Here is a 15,072-nt window from a genome sequence, read left to right on the forward strand (position 1 = left end):
ATGGGATTTGACCGAAGGGCGCTTGCTGAAGAGCAGCCGAAAGAAGGCGCGCATGGGAGCGAGAGGAGGACTATATGAAGCGAACCCACCTAGGCATGGTTTCCTGCTGCCTGGAAATAATACCAAGTCTCCTTCTTGTATACGGTAGGTGGATGGTGGCTGGAGGATCGTCAATGCAGAAGGACAATAAAATTCCGATTGGCTTAAGTCCGTATTGTCCGCAGCTGCGCGTCGGAGTCGGCCAAATTCTCTTCCCGACTACTGAGCAAGAAGCAATGAACGCATCGATTCATCTTCCTCTTGCACCTTAGATCGACTGTATTCCACTGCCTGTGTTGAAGAGGGAATGCAGAGCGACAATGGACTGGTCAAGGTCGCCTCAAACACGAACACGCCTCCTTCAGGTCCAGCCTTGACGGATGTCACCTCCCAGAAAGCCGATCTTGTGCGTCAATTCGCGACCACAAGCAGTTCTCCGGATGGCGGGTTAGTCGCACAGTTAATCAACAATCCCTTCTTCACGGCTGTGAGTGGTGGCTCACACTCCCATCAAGGACATTGCTAACACTCTAGAAGGGCTTCGGTCTTGCTGGTCTCGGCACGATCTTCGCTTTTGGTCGAAGAGGTCTTAGACATGGAGCAGCTCTTATGCGACGCCGTCTTCTCGTCGACGTCGAGATCAGTGTTCGAGACGATTCTTACCCCTGGTTCCTGTACTGGATGACGCTCCATGAACGAGGGCGACTGGCGCATAAGTCATCGCAGGCAAATGCAGGTGCCTTGGAGTCTCTACTCCAGCGACTCACACCGGGCATGCGCCATCTCGCAATTGAGACGGAGAAAAGAGAACTGCCGAATGGTGCCATTCACACAAATTTTGTCTTGATACCTGGTCCTGGTAGGCATGTGATCCGCTACAGGAATGCATGGATAATGGTCAACCGCCAAAGAGAATCAAAGCAGTTCTCCATGGATGGAAAACCGTGGGAAACAGTCACCCTGACCACGTTGTATTCCCAGCGGCACGTGTTTGAGTCGTTATTCAAAGAAGCCCATGACATCGCCACACGGTCAGTCGAAGGCAAAACTGTCATATACACAGCGTGGGGCACAAAGTGGGACAAGTTCGGCCACCCTCGCAGTAAGCGGCCCCTCGAGTCCGTGATTCTCGACAAAGGTGTCAAAGAACGCATCGTTTCAGATGTTCAGGACTTTCTCTCCTCGGCCAAATGGTACTACGAACGAGGAATCCCGTACCGGAGGGGCTACCTCTTGTATGGACCACCAGGAACGGGCAAATCGTCGTTTATTCAAGCCCTTGCTGGTCATTTGAATTACGACATCGCCATGCTCAATCTCAGTGAGCGAGGTCTCACGGACGACAGACTGAATCATTTGTTGACGGTCATTCCTCAAAGGACGCTGGTCCTTCTGGAAGATGTTGACGCGGCGTTTGCAAACCGTCGTCAAGTCGAAACAGATGGGTACCAAGGGGCCAATGTAACGTTCTCGGGTCTGTTGAACGCCATGGATGGCGTGGGCAGCGCCGAAGAACGCATCATCTTTCTCACGACCAACCATGTTGATCGCCTCGACGAAGCGCTTGTGCGGCCTGGCCGAGTCGATATGACAGTGCGACTTGGTGAAGCCACGACTTACCAGATCGAGCAACTATGGGCGCGGTTCTACAGTGAAGCCGATCCCCACGGAACTTTTAGACAGGAGTTCTTTGAGAAACTCCGTGAGATAGGAGTCCTGTCTCCTGGGCCGGTGAGAAGCAGTCGGACCAGCATGGCGGCCCTACAGGGTCTGTTTTTGTACAACAAAGGAAATCCTCGTGGTGCCATTGACATGGCATGGCAGCTGGCACCGGGTGAACTACCCAGTGCTTTGAACAAGGACAGCCAGGCGCATGCGATCGCCTCTTAGTCGACCTTCTTCACACTGCAGACCTGTAAACCAATCGCTGAGGCTGTATCACTGTACATATATCTATATATCTCATCCATCTCAAAAAAGTGGCTGTGCAACTACCTCAGCCTCCCTTGGCGGGCGTGAGCTCGAACCGCGTTCAAATATTCCCAGACTTCCCTGTCGTAATAATATTCATAAGCCCAGTCCTTGCTGCCAGAGAGATCATTTGGTCTTACGCATGTACATGGAAGTTTTTATTCTCTTAAGGAGAGCCCCAGGAACTATTTAAGCTTGAACAAGGACATCACCGTATGATCGTGGAGTCATTGCATCCATTGTCTGCATGGGCTGAATCCGAGCCACGGTCCAGACTTCATAATGACTGACCCGTTCTCGCTCGTCACTGGGGTTGCTGGTCTTCTTTCCCTGGCTGGCACCGTTATCAGTCAATGTTACTGCTATGGCTGTGCGGTGGCTGAGGCCCCCGATGAAGCAAGGCGACTCGTGTCTGAAGTCACCAGCCTCAATGGCATTCTATTGGGTGTGCAAGGGCTGGCTGCACAGACGGATCTGCCAGAATACCAGCTGGCTTCGGCGCTGAGGAACTGCAAGCTTGTATTGGAAAATGTGTCCACGAAACTGCATAAGTTCTCTCCCATTTCAAGCAAATCGCCGGGCAAACGCGCAATCAGTCGCCTTCTTTGGCCGCTGCGCAAAAATGAGACGGAGGAACTCATTACTGCCGTCGAGAGGCACAAAACTTCATTGTCCCTCTCCCTGAGCTCGCTTTCAGCGTAAGTTCAAGTATACTCACTGCGCAGGAAATATTACTCAAACAGGAAAATTCAGGGAGGCCCTTATGAGTCAGAGTGCCACGTTAGAAACCGTCTCCGAGACCTTAACCGAGATCAAACACAACAATGCAGAGCACGAACGGAGGGACGTCTTGCACTGGCTGTGTGAGCATCATCATGAGGCCCAGTTCCAGCGAGCATATCAACTTTACTGCAAGGACACATGCAACTGGCTCCTCAACGACCCGGCGGTCCTCGACTGGTCCAAAGCCAGATCTTCTCTGCTCTGGATGCACGGTCAAGGAGGTTCAGGAAAGACAATAGCCACAAGCTACCTCATCCAACATCTTTTGGACACAAAGCCCGCCGACTCCCTGTTGGCTTATTTCTACTATGATGCCAGCACCATTGAAAGTCTGACACCACAAACCTTCTTCGGCGCCATTGTCAAGCAATTCTGTTCGGAACTCCCACAACTACCCGTTCAAATCATTGATGCATACAGGCGCGCTTCAAGCCGTCTCGGCAGCCCCAACCAACCAAATCTCAGCGAGTTGAAGTCCTTCCTACAGCTGCTGTTGTCAATTGCCAATCTGGCAACCATTGTCATTGATGGTCTGGATGAGTCTCCTGATTACTCTGTGGTAGGCGACTTTTTGACCTCAACGGTGCGATCTGGGAAGTACCCGCTGCGCGTCTTTATTAGCAGTCGCCCAGAGATGGAGCTACGTCGATATTTTCTTGGATTCCAAGATATTCCTATTCCCGAAGAAGCGGTTGAACGAGATATCAGCGTATACATCAAGATGAGAATCAATAGTGATCCGCGGCTTCGGCGAATGAGCGATAATATGAAGGGCTTCGTGGAAATGACACTGCGAACAGACGCTAACGGGATGTAAGTCACGATGTGATCCACACCCGATCTTGGTGGTCTATCACTTTGCTGACTTCTGGAAGGTTTCGATGGGTACAATGCCAACTAGACGAAATGTCCAGACTGAGGACCGATGCTGCTCTGAAGCGAGCGCTAAATCAGCTGCCTCCCAGCATTGAGGGCTCGTACTTGCGCATCATCGACAGCATTGTCCGGGAAGACATCCCCTTTGCAACACGGACGCTGATGTGGCTTGCCCATGCTTCTACACCATTGACTCTACCCGAGCTTGCTGAAGCTGTGGTTCTTGAACCAGGATTTGACGAACTGGATCCTGACTCGAAACTCAATGATCCCAACGACGTTCTTGAAATCTGCCGCAGCTTAATTGCCTTCAGCCCCGTTTCACAAACCGCGCGTCTTGCTCATCACTCAGTTCGAGAGTTCCTCACGGGCAGGCTCGATCCATCTTCTGAATTTTATATTCCCGCACAGGCATCCCACCGCACCATGGCTGAGGCCTGCATCCGTTATATGCTTCTAGAGGACTTCTCGGAGGGTCCGTTGTTCAAGTCGGATTTCATGTGGACACTCTCCGAGTTCCCGCTCATCCGATATGCGGCTCAAAACTGGCCGTTCCACGTGCAGATGTCGGGTGAGGAGACCGAGTTGCTTCCTCTCATTCGGAGACTGTTGACGACGCGTTCCAACCCCAAGTTTCTCTTTTGGCTCCAGGTTGTCCTCTTCGATTCCTGGCACGGCTATGTCCACCCGAACACGGACCTTGAGGCTGCTCGGCCACTCTATTACGCCGCATCGTACGGCCTGACGGAGACCGTGAGGAGCCTGGCAGAGGAAGGAGCTGACTTGAATGAACAGGCTGGTCGATACGGTGGTACTGCACTGCACGCTGCCGTGTGGCGGAAGCGGCCGGAGATCGTCGACATTCTCCTCGATGCCGGCGCGGACCCAACCATCCGGGACTACAACGGAGCTACTGCAGCAGAGCTCTCGCTTTTCAGCGGGACGAAGTTTTACAAGCGAATTTACGACGAGAAGCGCAGCCAGGGGGGCTTAGCGCCGTTGGTAGAGAGCGTCATTCGACTACGAGAAAAAGAGCTCGCCATATCGACGTCTCGGGAGTCTGAAGGTAACGCGGGAGAGGACGATCTGCAAGCAGCGCCCACAGTATTATTACGTGTCGTTAATGAGACAGAGGATGCATCCCCGGGGTCGTTGGACGAGAAACACTCCGTCAACCATGGCACAGCTGAACCTCCCCTGCGAACCGTCCAATAGGGACTCTCTGACGAAGGCAGTGGAATCTGGAAGCAAAGAGTACGGGACAAGCCTGATCGAACGCGAGCGCCGTACAGATCGCCTGCGTCCACCTACACTTGGGCTACCTTTCCGCCACGAAGTGTTTGGCAACATGCAGCCGCCCAGCAGCTGCTGTCTCGAGAGCGATTGTCTACTCTACATCATGCATGCGAAGTGGCTCACAAGACTGCACTTTCGTCTGCACACAACAACATGCTCATCTGATGGCCCCTGGAGACACAGCGAGCGAGCGAGCAAGCAAACGAGCAAGCCTTTCCCCACGGCCCGCAGTTTCATACAAGACTGGTTTCCGCTTTTGTGAACCCGACTGTCTCAAACCACCTATGCCACGGGATGGTGAACTTCATCAGCCCGATGAACGAAAACCAAGAAAGGCAGCTTAAAGACTTCTTAGTTGGACGGCTAGCTGTGTGCTGTCCTGCTATTCTCTAGGAGGAGCCCACAATACACGTAGGCATGTACACTAACACAACTGAGAGCACCGGAGTACTAGAGTACTTTGATTCTGCATTACTCTTGATCAAAGATGGTTCTTTATTTCCTTTTGTCTTTCCTCGTGCTGTCGGACTTCGTTTTTATACAGCTTTGCATTATAGTCCATTTGGTGCTTCGCCCGATGGCGGAATGGTCACTCCGCCGTCTTCCACGTCACGGTCTCCATCGTCGGCCACGTCCGACATCAGCAGCTCCGGCTCGTTGTCACCGCCTTCGAAGGCAAGCTGAGGCCTTACGGGCTCGGGACTCGAGTCCGGTTCCACTGAAGAGCTGTTATGCCTTAAATACTTCTGGACAACTTCATCGAGCTCCTTGGGAATGGCCGTGCCGTCGTCCTCCCCATCGTTCTCATCACCCTGTTGCTGGCCATCCTTGTCGTTGGGCTCCTTGCCTTTCTCTTGCTTGTTCGCCTCAAGCCAGCCTTTGCTCTCATTGACCAGTGGTGAGTCGTCGTTGAACAACCTCAGTTTCATCGCCATTCTCTCCTCCTTGGGTAACATTAGGTTGAGTGACTGACGAGAGTGCCACAGCGGAAGAACCATCCTCTCCTCCAACCTGTCGCTTTGTTCTCCGTCACCGTTCGGATGGGCCGCTTGCTCGGCATCTATCTCGCTCGGCTCCACAATCAGCACACAACATCCCATGCCCATCCCTCGAACTTGCTCTCCCACTTCACCTAACTTGTCTCCTTCCTCGCCGTATAGCTTAGGGAACATTGTACGTAATAACTCTCGCAACGTCTCTTTCTTTCTCAACTTAACGATTCTCTCGGGCCCAACCCATGTTTCCAGTATCCTCAACCCGTCCGTTTGAATCCTCCATGGACACACTTCCGGGCTCGGGGCGTCCTGTTTCACAAACATTTTGACGCCAGCATGGATGAACTTTATCCCCTTCCCTTCATTCTCCTGAAGAATCTCCTTCGAGAGTTTGTTGGTGTAGTAGATGGTTTTCGTCGGAGTGCCTTCGGGGTTTCGGACCATATAACGGTCATTAGGGAAGCGTGGGGAGAGGTTGTAGAAGGTGCGGATTCGTTCGAGCTCGGGAAGGGAGGGGGAGAGATATTTAAATGGTTCCTCGAAAGGCTGGTCGCGGTTTTTCTTTTTTGGCTGTTGTCGTTGCGGTTGCGGTTGCGCAGAGGTCGCTGAGGGTTCCCCGTTTGAAATGGTCGAAGCATGGGTGATGTTGACGAGATTTTCTTGGTTCTTAACCCGCTTGGCTGGCAAAGCGTCTTCATCTTCACCGTCGTCATGTTTCCGTTTCGTCAATGATCCGGAGTCACCATTAGCCGTCCCGTTAACCATCCCATTGGCTTCCTCCACTGCTCCATTTGTTGAAGTCACGGGTTCGACATTTGTCCCCGGGGAAGCGGTGGCTGCTTCTTTCAGGAGCGACTGTACAGCGGTGCCTGGTTTTTCCTCAGGCTTGGCCTTAATTTCCGACTTCTTCTCCAGGATTGCAATGAAAAAAGCCCCCGTATCCTGCTGGTGTGGGTAAACACGCATGGCTCGATCAAGAGGTAGATCTTCTTTGGGGGGAAACATGCCCTCGCTCAACCTTTCCAGTCCCTCGGGGCCGGACTCTGCTCTATGATTCAGAACGGACTCGTAATCGTTCCAGATCCGGCCAGTCTTGTCCATCACTTTCCATTCCTTGAGGCCGGGTGAGCGTTTGAGTCCGGGTAACAGGTCCTTTGTTTCGAGTATTTGCACGAGCTGCGGGCCTCCACATCGGTTGATGGCTTCTGCAAGGACGGCTTCATCTTCAACTGGGTTCATGCTGCATGTCGAGTAGACAACCCGACCACCAACCTTAAGCATCTGCAGGGCTCTGATCAGAATCCGCACTTGCGTGGCATGGAGACCCAGACCGTTACTCGGCGTCCAGGACTTCCATATCTCCACATTCTTCCTCAGTGTGCCGTCGCCAGAGCAAGGAACGTCCGCAAGAATCCGGTCAAACTTGAGATAGCGGTTATTCACAGGTTTCCCTTCGGATGTTGGAAGTGAAGGGATCTTGATCGAAGGAAAGATGGTCGCATCGTGATTCGTGACAATAATGTTCGGTGAACTCAGCCTCTTCATCTGATGGATCAACATATGAGCTCTTTTGTAGTCGACGTCATTGGCGACCAACAGACCCGTCGCCCGGCCGTCATCCTGATAGTCTTCGCCTTCCGGTCTGCTGAGACCGTTTGCAATATTCGCAGCGACCTGTCGACATCTTTCCTCCTCCCCGGCATGGATCATCTCAAGCAGCTGCGCGGATTTACTGCCCGGCGCCGCGCACAGGTCCAATACTGTCATGCCTGGCTTGAGGTCCATGACCAATGGCGGTATCATGCTGACTACCTCTTGCCGCGTGATGTTTCCCACATCGGCTTCGGTGACAAGGAATTTTTGAAACGAGGCAAACGGTTTAAATCGACGAATAACGTTCTTCGGGGTAGTCATGTACCAGGCCAACTGGTCGGGGTACCATTCCACGGGACGAGGGGCGTCCACATATTGGCCTTCGTAGGTGATTGAGGTGATCTCGGGGATGTAATGGTTTCGCAGTTTCTCCTGGACTGCTAAGGCATGTCTGGAGCAGAAGTCAGTACATGTGGAGAAAGAATCATGATTTAGTGGACATTGACAGACGCTCTGGATCCGGTAAACCTGAAGCTATTGGGCAGATCCCTTCGCATAGCTTCCCAGAAGGCATCTCTCTCTTCAACTGGAACTATGTCGAGCTGGCTGTAGTAGTGCTCGAACTTGTCATTGCATCGACTAATGTTCAGCCTGTTGTTGCGCCGATTGTCGGGTTGAGGACGTGGTCCACCACCACCACTACCACCACCACCGCCGCGGTTACCCTATGAGACATTAGCACTTTTTGGGCCAGATGTTGAGGGCAAGACTTTACCTTCTTGCCGCCTCGTTTGCCCATTGTCGCTTGCGGTCCAAGGAACTGATATAGCCAAAAGAGCCAAGCGGCATGCGATCAGCCGTTTGACGCATGGTGTGGGGAAATTTTCAGCACCGGTGCCAAGCGTGTTAAAGCGGCTTGCGGGGATCTCCCTTCCAAGACATAAAATAGTGCCGCCTTATTATTCACAACCTTCTCAACTTCGTGTGAGGCAACTCACTTCATTCATCGTTGGACTACGAATATGATAAGAAATAGCCTTGATCCTTCTCCTTAAGTCTACATGTCAAAGAAATTACTCGCCAGGCAGAGTAGCTCACTCCTGCTTTGGAAATGACATATCGATCTGACCTGACCTTCGTGAACGGACTTGGGCCGTTCGAATGGGACGCCGTGCTCGAAGCACCGACGACTCGGAACTTGTACTCCATCACACCAACCAACTCAACCCCTTTATTGGTCGAGTCCTTCTCCGGAAGCGCCTCGGCCCTCAAGGTGGTCACGGAGCAGCATCTAATGCTTCGTAAGCGGTGTTTGATTCCGCAAAAAGTAGTGAACGGTCCACCAATTCATCAAGCTCAGTAATCCGATCAAGGAAGTTCGTACCTGGGACGCCCAAAACGTTCCCCTTGAAGCAAACAATGTCAACGCCTCCAAGCCAGAATTCGGCAACCAGCTCATATGTGTCTGTTCCGGTGCGACTTCTTGGAATCCCAATCTCTATACTCCCAACTTTTACAGTGTGTATTAGAGAAATCCAGAGTTAGAAAGCAAAGGCAGCACTGAACTTGAAGGAACCATTCCATGCACTGAGTAGGCTGATCAAATTTACTCCAGGCAAGGAATGGCATACATGGTTATCCATGGCAAAGACGGAAAAGGTGGGCTGCCATGGTGATCCGGCCAATGTGCTTCTGTAAGTCGAGTATCGCTGTACGGAGTACAAGCTTTATTGACCTGATCCCACAAACACGATCCTCCTGCCGTGATGTCTGGGTCGCCGGATTTCGTGACGACGTTTCGCACAGGCGCCAAGCAGGGCGACGTCTCCTGCGCCATCGGCCCTCAATCCGGAGTAACAGGGATATTCTGACAGGCAGCAAGAGGCGGCCGATCGTGGCCCACACCCTCCTCGCCTTGTGTCACGGGGAAATACCGCGGGAGAGGTCCCTCTGAGAACAAGACCAAAATTAACACAAGGCTGCGGTAGCGCTGACGCGAAGCCAATGATATTGGATCGAGGTGGACAACGATCATAGAAATCTGGAACGTGCAGCTGGAAATTTTCAGGCACAGCACGAAATCAAAGGAATCATGCAATTTTACCAGCTGCAGTCTTCTCACCGGGTGTCGACCGTGATGCCATAACGGCATCCAGGAACGACTGTATCATCAATCAAAGTATCTCGAATCCCAATCCTTCCGTCCCCCCTGATATGATCCCAATGAAGAGCATAATGCAACGCCCAGGGAAATATATAAAGGCTGCTCCCAGCTCTTCATTTTCGGTGCCAGGCAGTCGACAATCATTTCATTCATTTGAAATCCAGCCTACACATTCCTTCCGTCGTTCGTTACTTATCAGCTTCTGTTCTGTTCAGATCGCTTCAACAACATCGTAATCATGAAGACACTCAGCATTATTTCTTCCCTCGCCATGGCCTGCGTCGCAGCAGCCGCACCTTCTTCGGGCTGGTCTGGCGGCGGCTATGGAAACGGCGGCGGCAGCGGAAACTGCATTTCGCAAGCCCAGGCAACACAGATCGTCCACGACTACGCCTTCTTCCTCGCGCATGCCGACCCCAGCCAGGTTGCACAAGCCAATGCGACAGCCCAGAAGATCCTCGCTTCCGACTTCACCGAGCAGTCCGACTCGATCAATGGTTTCCTTGGCCTCAAGGTAAGCAGGCTTCCTTCGTTTATGGCGACCCCGAGACATACGTGACTGACTTGAGATGGTATCACCAGCCGGGTGACCTTACCTTCCCCACCAAGGAGGAATACATCAGTGTGGTTCTGAGCCAGCCCGCCATCACCGGCATCACCGACCTCCAGCTCGTCCCCTTCAACTGCAACCAGATCCTGTGGTACTGGAAGTTCGCCAACCCAGGCAACTTCAACGCCCCGCAGCCGCCCCAGGCTGTGCAGGGAATGAACATTTTTGACATCAACGACAAGGGTCTTATTGAGCACGTCAACGTCGAATTCAGCGTCTTCTACTACGTCGACCTTGGCTTCAACGTCTCGGGCTTTAGCGGCCCGATCGCGGGTGTCAACCCATGAACCTGTCGCATTCGTTCGACGAAGGATCAACCAAGGTTCTGCAGGCATTGTTGAGAGTGGTGTGACGTCGCCATTGTGCATGGTTATTATGGATTCTCTAGATAAAGTATTATTATCATTTTAGGCAGAGCAGGGGTCGAAGAATTGGTCCTCCTTGTGGAACGGTGTTGACAGTGAAATTGTTCGCGCACGTCATCATTGGCAGCTGCTGCAAAGACATTATTAGAGTATTGCAAATGTTTTAAGTTAGCTCGACACTCTCGCTTGATCTCATTTCTCCTGCAACCCGGGGTTTAGGGCGAGTAAGGCCTCCATTCCGGGGAAATTGGTGCTGTCGCAGGATGGGATGTGGATTACAGGCGACTACGCAATACCTGACCCAAGAATAGGGGCGACCAGGGGCCACTAGGCTGGTGTCTGCTTACTCACGTGTGCGTTCATCTTTTTATGTTGGATGAGCAAGGTGCTGAAGTGGGGGCGACCAAACAGATCGTTCAAGATTCCCCTAATTGTGGTTCAGTCGGTACAGGATAGCGCCATCTGTTGTAAATGCGGTAATGGTAACTCCCAGATTGGGGAATATATGATTACCTCCCGTAAAGCAGATGATGAGTCGCAGCAGGATCCCTAGAAAGGCTCTCTTTTTCCACAGAGGCTCACCCCGTCCTGATGGAATTGAGTTTGTCCGAGGTATCCTCCATCATCCAATGCCGCCCGGAGTCGTTGTTGCGATGCGGATCTACATTAGTTCTCACCGCCAAGCACGGGCGCCTCGAGTTGCAATTCATTATCCAACCATCTAAGATCGACCTCGAGGAGTTAACAGTCTATATCCTGCTCCTTCGTTACGCATCTGGTGAATGAACTCTTAAACAAGCGACGTTTTGGTTTGCCATTTGAGGGCACATGGAATGAATCGGGGTGCCCAAAGCTCACCATTGACAGTGGATAGATCGCTATCATCGTCGCATACCATATTTCGTGCGTGGTATCCAACGCCCACGCAATTGCAAGATACGTCGAGGATGACACGGCAAGACAATATGAAGATCAGCCTGCCTGGAGCAATGACAAGATAATGAAGGGAGAACAGAAACAAACAAACGGGGACGAAAAGACAAACTTCAATATGCTCTGTTGACAAGCTCTGCTAAGCTTTTCCGCCCTTGAGAAATGGCCAATAAAACCCGCGAGTTCCATCACACCGGCTGATTTGCTATGTACCTGCACACATCGCAGCCATCAAGGAAACGTTCAGGCATGCAGTTCCTCTATTGAATTAGCCAGGCATACGTGGTAGATCTCCAAGTATCGCCCTCTTTTCCTTCACGATGCCAGTCAGACCATCATACAGGAGATATCTATCGAGGCTCTACAGCCCTGACCAGCGAAAGGTGGTCGGCACCTGAATGAAAGTGGCAAGCCTCAAGTCCTCTACAGAAGCTCCAACAGAAACACGGTATTTGCCAGCCTCTGCCATCCATTTCTCCGATTCCTCGTCATAACATGCCACCGCGTACTTGTCAATTGTGAATGTCACCTTTCGACTCTCTCCAGGTTGCACGTCTCGAATCTTCTGAAAGCCCTGCAATTCCAGGAGCGGGCGAAACACCGAGCTGTTAAGAGCGGACACATACAGCTGCACGGTCTCGTGCCCGGCATAGCTTCCAGTGTTCTTGAGCGTGAAAGACACCGACACGGCTCCCTCGGGTTCCAGCGTGTTGTCGCCATTCAAAAGGAGCTCGCTGTACTGGAATTCCGTGAATGATAGACCGTGGCCGAAAGGAAACAGAGAGGGGACATGTCGTGTTGAGTAATGTCTGTATCCAACCAATATGCCTTCAGCATACCTCACCCGGCCGTTTTCTCCTGGGAAGTTGCCGTATCTGTTTCGGGTCAGTGAGCGTGATCTGCTGGACGAGATCATCGAGAGTAAAACTTACGATGGGTTTTGCTCCAGCCGCCGGGGGAAGGTTATAGGTAGCTTGCCACTAGGGGATACCTTGCCAAAGAGAACATCTGCCAAGGCATTGCCCAGCTCACTACCCATAAACCATCCGTGAACGACGGTGGAAGCCTCGTCAATCCAGGGCATCTCAACTGGACTGCCAGAGATATTCACAATTACAGTCCGGGGGTTCCCCTTCAACACTGCTTCGACGAGCTGATCTTGTGTTCCGGGAAGTCTAAGATAGGTCAGTGGTGAGGACTCCATTGTGCAACGCGCTTCTGCTTACTTCATATCCTTTCGATCCCATCCTTCACTTTCGTGTTCCTGATCTGTTCCGACGACACAAATCACGGTATCAGCCAAGGCCGCAGCTTCAAGAGCGTCATTAAGAAGATTCTCAGGGCTGACGATTCGGCAAACCCCTACTCGCAGAATGCCGCCGCCTAGATCGGTTCCAGTCCTGTCGGGCAGGCTGCTGCGGTTAGAGTACTCTGTCAGGATCTCGTACTGGCGACCTGCTGTCATCTTCTTGACTCCGCGAACTTCCTTGGTGCCGAGGCCTAGGGTTGTCAGATGGGGTCTTAGAGCAGTCAATTCCTCACGTACCAAATAAAAAGGGTCCTCTTTCTTGCTTAGTCCAATTGTCCACAAGGAGTTCTCCATCAATGTAGATCTTGGCTTTGCCAGTCGTGACAACACCAAACTCGAAATCTCCGTCGACTGGTGCCGTGTACGTCCCTCTCAGACGCCCATATACCACGGGAAGAGCTGCCTTGGGCAGACTGCCCAGAAACACAAGTCTCCAGGTGAGTGAATGAGTTTCTGCCACTTTCTGAGCATCTGGTTCTTGGGTAAAGTCTCGATCATAGAACTCCAGATCTAGACCCTTCTGCCCAGGAGCCGACTCCGTGATCAAAAGCGGGAGCAGTGTGTGCTTGTAGCAACCCTGAGCAAACGCAAGCTCACTGGATGGACTATGCTCTGCCAGAGCTTGCTTGATGCCGTCATATGCGGAGACATAGTAGTAAGGGAATACCATTGAGCTTCCACCTCCACAGTACAGATCTTCGGTGGCATTGGGTCCAATGACCGCCACACGACCTGGCGTCTTGAGAGGCAAAAGCTGTGTTGCATTCTTCAGCAAAACTACTGATTCCGTCGCAGCTTTGCGATTTGCTTCTCGGACTTCGGGAGTATTGTGCTCCCGCTCTTCGGCGTCCTCCGGAACACCTGATGCCCGGGTTTTTTCAACCAGATTGAGGACATTTCGTGCTCTCTCTAGAAGGACCGGAGGTTCGATTTTGCCGGCATGCAACAATCTCAAGACGAGCTTGCCACGCCATTCCGTCTTACCCGGCATTTCGAGGTCAAGACCGGCTTTCAACGCCTCACTGGTTGAATAGGTTGCAAACCAATCAGACCTACAATGTTAGCGCATTCGTAGGGGAGAGACGGCTCCACCAAGTTGGACCTACATGATAGTTCCGTCCCAGTCCCATTCTTTTCTGAGGATCTGGTTGAGGAGACGAGGATGTTCGCTGACATGGAGACCGTTCACGCGGTTGTACGACGCCATGATAGACCAAGGCTGTGCATTCCTGATTACTATCTGAAATGGCTTCAGATAGATCTCTCTCAAGGCTCTGTAAGAGGTTAGGATAGGTAACGTTATTGGCAAACGAGATGACCAAGGCGTCCTGACCTTTCCTCGACGATAACATCAATCTTGGTCCGATTGGTTTCTTGATCATTGCACACAAAGTGCTTGACGGTTGCTGCAATGCCTTCATGTTGAATGCCATTGACGAGGCTGGAGGCCAGAGTGCCGCTGAGCACTGGATCCTCAGAGAAAGACTCGAAGTTCCTCCCTCCCAGCGGAGATCGCTGGATGTTGATTGTGGGAGTGAGTATCACACTGCAAATGCGTGTCAATCAACAATAGCGCGGCCAGCATGGGCTCAGTCCCCTACTGTACGCCTTGTGCTTTGGCTTGCCCTGCCATCTGGGTCCCAATCTCCTTCACTAGATTGACATCCCATGTTGCAGCTAGCGCGATTGGACAAGGGAAGCATGTCGTTGATGTCGCTTGGAAGGTGCGGCGTCTGTATGAGAGTTAGAAGTTCTTCATTCTCAGAAGCCTCAAATGACCCAGGGCCTCATGCTGTGCGCCTTACCCTCGTACTCCGCTGGGACCATCTGAAAGCTGTTTATGGGTACCAGCCCCTCAGCAAACGGAACTTGGTTATCAATCAAGACGACGATACTAACCCGGATGGATGGAATGCCTTGATGAGGGATAGATGCCGTATGCCACCTGCAATATGTTAGCTTTCAAAGCGTGGCTGAGTCCGGATATGTGGTGTCCCTACGCATCTTTCCCAGAAAGTAGTGAGATCGTCTCAGGAAGCGTCAAGTGCTGGAGAATCGATTCCAACCGTTGGCCAGCGTCACCCATTTTGACACGCGCCCAACTTTGACTAGTTGCAGCACCAGTTCTGCTCGTCCGT

The 15,072-nt window shown here is 52.1% G+C and overlaps 5 protein-coding genes across 5 annotated transcripts; 3 read left to right on the forward strand and 2 right to left on the reverse strand.

Annotated features, from left to right (window-relative positions):
* Positions 1-346: 346 nt before the first annotated feature.
* AYL99_09670 (hypothetical protein) lies at positions 347-1,929 on the forward strand (the record flags this gene model as incomplete). The annotated part of the gene is made up of 2 exons (XM_018841177.1): positions 347-526; positions 574-1,929. The coding sequence occupies 2 exons, from the start codon at positions 347-349 to the stop codon at positions 1,927-1,929; spliced, it is 1,536 nt and encodes a 511-aa protein (XP_018689858.1).
* Positions 1,930-2,292: 363 nt separating this feature from the next.
* Positions 2,293-4,884, forward strand: AYL99_09671 (hypothetical protein; the record flags this gene model as incomplete). The annotated part of the gene is made up of 3 exons (XM_018841178.1): positions 2,293-2,708; positions 2,764-3,606; positions 3,669-4,884. The coding sequence occupies 3 exons, from the start codon at positions 2,293-2,295 to the stop codon at positions 4,882-4,884; spliced, it is 2,475 nt and encodes an 824-aa protein (XP_018689859.1).
* A 632-nt stretch (positions 4,885-5,516) lies between these two features.
* Positions 5,517-8,352, reverse strand: AYL99_09672 (hypothetical protein; the record flags this gene model as incomplete). Its single annotated transcript, XM_018841179.1, has 3 exons — positions 5,517-8,004; positions 8,064-8,278; positions 8,329-8,352. 3 exons carry the CDS (start codon positions 8,350-8,352, stop codon positions 5,517-5,519), a joined length of 2,727 nt encoding a protein of 908 aa, XP_018689860.1.
* Positions 8,353-9,988: 1,636 nt separating this feature from the next.
* Positions 9,989-10,614, forward strand: AYL99_09673 (hypothetical protein; the record flags this gene model as incomplete). The annotated part of the gene is made up of 2 exons (XM_018841180.1): positions 9,989-10,231; positions 10,300-10,614. The coding sequence occupies 2 exons, from the start codon at positions 9,989-9,991 to the stop codon at positions 10,612-10,614; spliced, it is 558 nt and encodes a 185-aa protein (XP_018689861.1).
* Positions 10,615-11,986: 1,372 nt separating this feature from the next.
* Positions 11,987-15,020, reverse strand: AYL99_09674 (hypothetical protein; the record flags this gene model as incomplete). Its single annotated transcript, XM_018841181.1, has 9 exons — positions 11,987-12,500; positions 12,558-12,800; positions 12,852-13,125; positions 13,172-13,986; positions 14,041-14,208; positions 14,268-14,480; positions 14,536-14,667; positions 14,748-14,879; positions 14,935-15,020. 9 exons carry the CDS (start codon positions 15,018-15,020, stop codon positions 11,987-11,989), a joined length of 2,577 nt encoding a protein of 858 aa, XP_018689862.1.
* Positions 15,021-15,072: the final 52 nt, after the last annotated feature.

The sequence above is a fragment of the Fonsecaea erecta genome (genome assembly GCF_001651985.1).
Source record: "Fonsecaea erecta strain CBS 125763 chromosome Unknown Scaff9, whole genome shotgun sequence".
Taxonomy (NCBI): Eukaryota; Fungi; Ascomycota; class Eurotiomycetes; order Chaetothyriales; family Herpotrichiellaceae; genus Fonsecaea; species Fonsecaea erecta.